We start from the raw sequence: 9,271 nt of genomic DNA, 5'->3' as shown, positions 1-9,271 counted from the left end.
ATGCTGGAAAGGGAGGAAGGTCGAGTTTTCCCTCCAAGCAGCACATACCAAACCGTGGATTTCGTGCAGATGATTTGGTGAGTCTTTCACATGCAAAATGCATGGCATGGCAGTTGGGGCACTCCACATTAAGAGGACCAAGAGTGTGATGATCAATGGGCTCTGTATATGGTCAAGCTCCATCTGGGATAGGGATATTTCGGACAGGTACCTGGTTGATATTTTCATCATCCTCTGCATCATGCTGCCGGCGACATTCTTGCTCTTGAGTTCTTCTTCTTTCCTCATCATCTTCATGCTGCTGCTGAGAAGCGGTGAAGGTACAACAATTCAGATGGTGAGTCTGAACAATGTTGGGTCTTGCAGAACCTAGCTGCTATTCGACCCTAAAGGGTTTCTGGACCAGGCTCAAGGCTCAGAGAAGAGGAAATATGATAGAAACTTGCTGAATACTCAGACTCATAGTAGAACTGGTGAAAAGGTAACTTGATTATGTAAGCTACAAAAGTGCAAACATAACACTAAGGTAAAAACAGTCTCTGCAAGCCCAGCCAGAAATGAATCCCTACAGCGGGATTATCATATTCACGCAATGCCTCTTCAAGATGCTCCTGTTGCTCACGATTCCTCTGCTCCTGGTGGCGTTGGCGCTCTTCTGCTTGTTGACCTGCTCGCTGAATATCCAGATCTTGTCTATTATGCCTCTCAGCTTCCTGCTGCTGCATGTGAAAGGCCTCCAACTCTTCTTGAGCTTGTCTACGAATACGTTCAGCTTCCTGCTGCTGGAATTGCTGCTGGATCTGCTGTCCATGAAATTCCTCCTGTGCTTGTCTCTGAAGCAAATCATTTCTAATCCGCTCCTCCTCCAAATGATGCTGAAACTGAACATTAAATTGATGATAATTATGTTCAGGAGGCGGAGGTGGTATAGGATTGGGTAGAAAGTAATGGAGGGGATTTTCAAAGTTGTGAGGACCAACTGCACCCTCGTAATGAATAGGGCCATATACAGGAGCAGGGGCAGGAGCAAGGGGGGCAGGAGCAAGAACAGGAGGAGCAGGTTCATTAGGAATGTGAGGCACCTGTGGAGGCTGCATTCCAGCTGCCATGAGCTCTGCCTGTGCCTGCTGTCTTATCTCATCTCTATCCTGTTGACGACGGAGATTACACTGACGACGTCTGTTGTTTCCAGCTGCATTCATTTGCTCATTCAAGCATGCATTATAATCAACAGGAGGAAGATGATGAGTATGCTCCACATGTGCAATGGCATTTTGTGGCAAGCCAGGATACCGCTCGACTGGTAGCGGTGTCTTCTTAGATAGATGATCTATAGATAAACACCTACAAAATCAAAAATCTCCATGGTCAGTGATTCAGACAAATACCAATGACTGATAACGTGGTTGTTCGTGGGTGGCTGTTTACACTTCCCCAAGCTATGTTCAGACAAAAGTACTTCCTGTGAGGTCAGTAGCAATACCAGTCAATCCAACAGTATGGACACAATAGAAAATAAAATAAACAGAATGTAGTCAGCCCAACGGTATGGTGATGACAAAAAGAAATTGATTCACTCCAACGGTATGGCAGTGTTTAGAGAACAGAGAAAAGTCAGCCCAACAGTATGGTACTGATAAAAAAAAGAAATAGATTGATAAGGGAAACCCTTCCTTCAGTAACAATGCTTCTTGTAATAAATTTACTACAGAAAGTCGTGCAAAATTATAGCAATCACCCCCTCAGCACAAACAGGTAGAATCAAAGGTCAGGACTAATCAGTGATCAGTAGAACTCTTAGTTCACTATTGAACCTGCTGCCAAGGAACTCACGATGAGTATTAAACAGAATCAGGAACGGACGTCCTTGGATTTCAGTACCAAGTCCCCTATTCAACAACTAAAGTCTAGCAGACAAAGAAAACCCTGGCTCAGTATCACTACTCAGATGAGTGAGGTCAAGCGTCACTATCAACTTCTGAAGTCTTCCCACTAAGCCGGTGCTTAGATGGACGTAAAGACAACACAAAGATCTTGAAACAAATTCAGACAATAACACTGAGGCGTGAACGAACTGAACAGAAAAAGAGACAAATGAAAAGAAAGAAACAAAGAAAGAAACAGAAAAAGAAAGAGAGAAAGAAGAAAGAAAAGAAAAGAAAGAGACTAGAGGTTCACCAGTAGAAAATCAAAGAAAAAGTTTGCTCACTGTTGAGCACAGTGAGCTCAAGATATTTCACAGTTGTTGACGATGAGCTAAAGGTATTGCTAGATGTTGCTTACAATGACCTCTCAGTCAGTTGCTTAACAGCTCTTGTCACTGTTGTTGATACTGATCACACTTCACACTCAAATTTATTTTGTGGGGCTTAAAAGTTCCCTATATGCATGCATTTATTGGCAAAAAGTGGGGTCTTATATAGATAAATTAGGGTGGCTGTGCTACTATTTCCCACGTTCTAATAGGCTTAGTCAGATTGTACCAATACTATTTACTGTAGTCATGTGCTTTATAATTTGTGTCATCAAGCTTTAGTCATCTCAAAAGGTTGCTTTGTCATGATTTGGTTTAGGATCATAGGTCACCTGACTGTTAGAGTCATATGACTTTAGTATCATGTGACAAATATTAAGTAACAGACTGATTATGTTATTTGTTGGTGTTTTGTTATGATGTTACTTTATTGGCCGTAGAAATGATGCGAGCCGTGTATTTAGAGTGTTAAGAAAGTTCCCACAAGGCAACTTATGCAAGAACTATTTTACACTGTTACTTGACATGTGTGGGATTCAGTCTGAGTCATTGTTATTGCTGACTAAGCAGAATTTACCGCAAAATTAAATATACAAGAATATTCAGCCTATCTGAGTCTGTCTGAGAAATGAAAATACTATCTGAACTGCAGTCTGAACCATAAAGTAAAGGAAGATTGTTCATAATGATTTCTAGGGTATCGGGCTCGTGGGAGAGCATTAGTCATCCATGCACCGAACCGGTTTGGTGCAGGTCAGCGGTTGATATGGGAAGTGTGCAGGGGGTTGCCATGCAAAAGGTTGTTGAACAGGACCTGCTTGTGGCTCATTGGCTGGCATAAAATTCGGCTGTGGTATAACAGGCAAATGTCACAACCCAATAACGAATTAACGCTGGGCGGAGACTAGGGACTCGAACACAAGATAATCACAACAAAGGATAAATGATATTGAGCAGGTACGTCCGGGCTGGTACACAATGTACAGACGAGAGGTTTGAACTAGGGAACTACTAACTACAAATGGACTACCTATATACATATATTGAGACGGAGACTGAAGCTGAGTATCAACCCAACTAGCCAATGAGAATAATTAAAGGTATCGTACAATTCTATATATAACTATGACATCATGACATGTGTCGCGGCTGTAGTAAGACTCTGGAACATTCCAAGAGTGTTGCGTGGCATGTCGTCATTAAGTCCGGATTCTTCTGTAAGGTCACGTGACATAACTTCTGGTAATTCTACAATAGACGCCACAGGCGCTTCTTCAACCGTAAATACTTTCTTAGAGGTGGATGCCTTTACAGGACTCTTATAGGATTTGGAATTTAGGAAAGAATAGTGATTTGTATGAGGTACTCATGACAGCAAGGGTCTGTCCTGATTGTCATGAGCAGCATGGCGACGATTGCACCTGGCAGGAGAAGTCATTTGAAGTCGATCAAGTCTATCGTGTTCTCGTTGTGACTGACGATCCCGCTCAGGGGTTATCTGTTCATCTCTAAAAATGATGTAATGTGCAAATATGATTAGCATCATGTAGCAATATATATCAATAGTCAGTGACTCACTGAATAGGAATTTGAGCCATCTTTGTTATGTTATTCAAACAGTTGTTTAGCAAGTGCAGAATTTTGAGTTGCCTAAACTCATTAATAAGTCAAAAATTTTATCATTGTTTTGATAAGAAATGACACCCACAAAAAGTGTTTTGCACTTTATTACACTTGGCTGCAGGGGAAGGCAATTTAACTCGAGAATTCTATTCAAAAGCAGCAGCCAAGTGTGTAATGATTTGTGTAACCAAATTGTGTAACCAATGTAACCAAATTTCTATTATTGCTTTTGTTATGCTCGATGCCTTTCCCCCATGGTAGGAAAAGTGAGTTGTTTGTCCCTATTGTACCCACGGCGCAGTAAGCATGAGGATTACTGTCCACTATATCGTGTTTCGGACTCCATAGAATTTTTTCATCTTGAAATCTCAATTTAGAAGTATTTTTCACACATTCACGTGAGAAAACCACACGAGTTTCCAAAAAGAGGTTTAAGCGAGCTAAGCGTTCCCATGTGGCCTTTAGCGAAAGCCACATGAGCGCCCGTGCGTGTTACAAGTAACATCGGTCATGTGGCCCCCCTATCATTTTCCCTTCATCCTCGCCCTCACCATCTACCGGCTCGTCCTCCTTTACCGACTTTCCGTTGACCGGATCCTCGGGACCGTTCCCGTCCCTCGCATCATCCGCCTCTATGCACGTGCACGCACGTTCCTCTCTTGATTCGACCACCAATGTGGTCCTGCATCTCTGACTCGGTCTGACTCGTGCCACCAATGTGGCTTTCCTATTTCTGTTCCCTCTGACTGCGGATTCCCGCACGTTGTATTCTTACCGTTGGTTCATCCCAACGTTTCTCGGTCTCATTCCTCATTCGACCATCCATCACTAATCCGGCTGTGTTGCCAACGCACCTATACCATTCCCGTATCCCCTTTACCCTTACCTACTGTGCGGTAGCCTTGCCCTTAACCCTCTCCACTTAGTATAAGTAGTCGGTCACCCTGTACTAGATTCCTTAACTTGAATCTACTCAATCTTCCCTGGAACATACTCCTCTCTAAAGCCCCTCAGCTTCAGTCTCTAGTATCTTTTCTTAGTTGCTCATCGCGACTAAGTCTACCTCGGTCGACCTCATCGTTCGGACAAGACCATCCTTACTTTGAGTGACTTCTCAAGACATCTGTCTACGAAGTCACGTGACACGCGCGTACTGTGATCACTGCCGACTCGTCGTCGCCAGTCTCACTTGCCATACCGGATCCTTCCGGTTACGTCACGAACATTAGCGGACGACGCCCCTCTTAGGGCTCCGCCTAACAGATCTATTTGAGTGCATAACAGTGCGTTTCCAAAACCATTGTACTTTACTTCTTAGATGTGGTTTGCGCTTAGCTCGCTTAACCTCAATTTGGCAACTTGCGTGGTTTTGTCATGTGTTTTCGAGCGCTGACTCAAATAGCGGGAACTTAGCACGACATTGGTAACTGTATATGTACATGGCATTAAATAATGAAAAAGATGTGTTTGAGCAGGGGAAGGCAGATGAGTTTTTCCCTACTGTAATTGTTATGGTAGTATCTGTATACATACATCAAATAATGAAACAATGTATAATACAATTACAGACAGGGGGAAAACAAATATATGGTGACAGGAGATGAATGACAGAAGGTTGTGAAAAAATCAAAATCAAAGGAGACACTGAAGACAATGTGGACTCAAAAATGGGAGAATGGGAGGACATAGAGACAGGAGACGGGAGACGGGAGACGGGAGACGGGAGACGGGAGACGGGAGACGGGAGACGGGAGACGGGAGACGGGAGACGGGAGACGGGAGACGGGAGACGGGAGACGGGAGACGGGAGACGGGAGACGGGAGACGGGAGACAGGAGATGGGAGACGGGAGACGGGAGACGGGAGACGGGAGATGGGAGACGGGAGACGGGAGACGGGAGACGGGAGACGGGAGGAGATAATTGGGAGATGGGTAGGTGTTGGAAAAAAGTTAGGTACCATTGTAATACTGCCAGATTACAAGTTTGGCTCGGCACCTTAAAAGGGCCTTACAATGCATTTCAATGGGCTGTTCTGAGGCACGGCGAGGCAAAACTCAATGTAAGGTCATCAAAAGGGCCCTTATAAGTGCCTTTTAATGGGCATTAAAATATTATCTTACCCGTTTAAAAGCCCTTATAAGGACACCCTCCAAATAGAGCATTAAAATGTCTTGCAAGGCCTTAAAACCCTGGGAACTTTTTTACAACAGGTAAAGATGGGAAAATAAATACATTCAATGATACTGTTATATATGTTGTAATTGTCAGAATCCTGCTCAAAGAATGTAGAACTGACTGATCTTACTATGTACTATGTACTTTATGTGGTGGTAGATTGTACTTTTAGTTTTTTGAACTGCTCATAAATGTATTTTCAAAATTATCCAAAATGCACAATTTATTAGGATGCAGCCTGAGGCCAGGAAGCCAGAGGAGGGCGTAGCCCTCCTTGGCTTCCTGTGACGAAGGAACAACACTCATTTTCCTCCCCTGACGCTCCTTCGATTTGTGCCGAAGGCACAACGGGCGTGAGCTCGTTGAGATGCATTCGAAGATCATTAATATTGGCTTAATCATATTACAGCGCATTACATAATTTGTGAGCATGGCACGCTCCCGAATAGTTTCAGCGCCATACACCTCCCCCCATGAAACAAACATCATCCATGGGCCCCGGGCCAGGATATCCGCACCCGCAACAGCAGGGTATGCCAGGTGGGCCACGACAAATGCCCGATGGCAACATGATGCGTCCAGGGCCGATGCAAGGCGCGCCCATGAATAACTTCCAGCCGCATGGTGTTCCACCGAACATGGGTAATCCTGGTAACGACATGAGCCCAGGCATGGTTCCAGGACCAGGTCATAACATGATGAATCTGGCCAATGCCAATGCAGTAAGTCGTCGATTTTTGCTGCGGCGCTTGGCTACGGGCGCTCAACTGTTCTGAAGGCCTTGGAAGATATGACCGCAAAGATGAAGAACCTATTAGTAGCGGCTGCTCCCGGTGTTTCTGAGCAAGGTTTTCATCCTGTGCAAGGTCAACAGCAGTTTGTTGGTCCTCAGAACAATCGAATCGGACAGAACTTGGCTCAAGCCAAACCTATGGGCGGCATGTCGCCACCTGCGTCACCAGGTATCGGTGGTCCCATGAAAGATCAGAAGGATATTAAACTCATGATCAATAACCCTTCAGGTCACCCCAATTTATCAGATCTACCACCTAATTTCATGTCTTCAGACTTCATGCAATCTATGTCAGCATTGGTGGACCTAGACCCATCCATGTTTCGGGCAGATTTTGAGCAAGACTTCCGTGAATGGTTCGATTCGACACCTTCAGTACCTCCGGCTTCAAATCCCACGAGCCAACCACAATCCAATTTATCTTCAGACTCCATGCAATCTATATCAGCATTGGAGGACCTAGACCCATCCATGTTTCGGACACACTTTGAGCAAGACTTCCGTGAATGGTTCGATCCGGGGGTGTGTGGAACGTCTCAAGTAAACGGTGAATGGAAGATATGATTTTTTCGGGCTATGTGTTTGCTTCATTCCTCTTGCTTTTCGAACATTCTTACTTCAATTTTTACGTATACATGTTTTTTTTGCGCTGACCCCTTGTTTTCTCTCTTCACACGGAATCAGGATGTATTATTTATTGCAGCGAGCAGTGAGATTTTGGCTCAGTTTAGATAGCTTATTTTTGTCGTCGACTTGTTGTGATAGTTCCAGTTGCTGTTTGTTACCTCGCTCGGTCACCCTCTCTCATCTAAATCTTGCTGCATGTATAACTAATCTCATCATGACTTCTCGCTCATCCGTGTTTCATAGTCAGGGCGTCGTCGTCTATTTACATAAGATCTGCACAGTGCAGACGCAGTTTAAAATCAGGTATACGAACGACCTATTGCTACAGGCTGTACATTCAAAGTGTCACATACACTGCAACATCCATTAACTAGTGTACCGCTTAGTGTTGGGTCATCTCACATGCTCTGCTGGTTCCCCTCAGATGCTATGGGTATCCAAGACGATAGCAAGGCAGGTTTATCAAAGTGACCGTACTGATGCCTGGGGTCTCATGATTTCCAGTGAAAGTCAGGGATTTGGCCGACTCTAAAGAAGGGATGACTATCCGAGTCCGGTATGAGTGACTACAAACACTGCGATATCAACGTACAAATACCCACCTAGTTTTACTATCGAAATCTTAGGGCTTCTAATTCTTAGGTCATCCTCGATCATAACATATACGGCGAGCTGTTCAAGATTTCCTGCTGTTTGCCGAATCGTGTAGCCATAGCTGCTTACTCCGAGAAATGTTCAGTGCAGATCCGTCCGGAAAGTAGAAAATGGATGAAACATAGACGTTATGTTCCTCATCATTTATAATGAGTGTTTGGTTGATGACCGGTGTCAGAATCAATTCGTGTAGTGCCACAGCGGGCTGTATCGAGCTGAAAACTTGATCAGTTGTATTCACGAGGAGTTGGCAAGTATGTCAGTTATCGCAATTGAGATGCATTCGAGGATCTGGGGGTGACTTTTCGACGTGCGACGTAGGCCCCTGACACCAACTGGTGTTCAAACCTAAGTAGCTGTGCACAGTATGTTTGCTTCCTTGTCAAACCAGCTTCTCTCTCTCCGGCTCACTGACATGACATTCCCATGTTAGAGCGCTCCGACCCACCCAGAATGTAGTATTTCCTGTAAACCACCAAACGTCAACTCAGGCGCTGCATGCAGTGTCTTCTCTTACGCATACCACCTCCCTTGATGGTATCATGCGCAGGTGTTTTGTGTTCAAGCAAAATCAATCAAAAACATAGCATGAGAGTATATCTTACAGTGACAATCAAGTCCCATGGGGATCGGCCTCTTGGCAGATACATCGACATTGTGAGGCTACTACATCTCCACACCGTGCACGATATTTAGAAACACCCGCACAATCTACCGCTTCCATGCTCTTCGGTGGTAATTGGCGCTGTTGCAGGTGGTTGCTGTGAATGGGGATCGGGTGAGGAAGGACGAGAAGGAGCATATTCTTCGTCGGCTATGTAGTCTTTATTCTTTTTGGGAGCACCCGCCGCAGCGTTGCGCTATAAATGGATCCATGAATCATGTAGTACAGTGAGAAAATGAATCCAGCACACCTCTTTAGCCTGCGCGAGGGGAGTATTGACAATAGGCAGTGATGTATGACCTGCACCGACAGGCCGCCAGATTGATAGCTGGTGTAGGCGAGATCTGAAGGAGGTTGTAGCAGAGGATTGAGTGGTTAGCGGTGGTGGTGTGGATCGAGACTGAAAAGATGTAAGTTGAACATGTGATTCAGGTGGTCAATAGTAAATAACTCACGTTTTCGGGGGAATCTGTATCTGA

At 44.7% G+C, this 9,271-nt stretch overlaps 2 protein-coding genes across 2 annotated transcripts; both read right to left on the bottom strand.

The window, feature by feature from the left end:
• Nucleotides 1-521: 521 nt before the first annotated feature.
• On the bottom strand, nt 522-1,202 carry F5147DRAFT_783055 (uncharacterized protein; the record flags this gene model as incomplete). The annotated part of the gene is made up of 1 exon (XM_041442796.1): nt 522-1,202. One exon carries the CDS (start codon nt 1,200-1,202, stop codon nt 522-524), a length of 681 nt encoding a protein of 226 aa, XP_041284364.1.
• A 4,307-nt stretch (nt 1,203-5,509) lies between these two features.
• On the bottom strand, nt 5,510-5,839 carry F5147DRAFT_783054 (uncharacterized protein; the record flags this gene model as incomplete). Its single annotated transcript, XM_041442795.1, has 1 exon — nt 5,510-5,839. One exon carries the CDS (start codon nt 5,837-5,839, stop codon nt 5,510-5,512), a length of 330 nt encoding a protein of 109 aa, XP_041284363.1.
• Nucleotides 5,840-9,271: the final 3,432 nt, after the last annotated feature.

Source organism: Suillus discolor, assembly GCF_016758755.1.
Source record: "Suillus discolor strain FC423 chromosome Unknown F5147scaffold_297, whole genome shotgun sequence".
NCBI lineage: Eukaryota > Fungi > Basidiomycota > Agaricomycetes > Boletales > Suillaceae > Suillus > Suillus discolor.
This window is presented reverse-complemented; position numbering and strand designations above follow the sequence as displayed.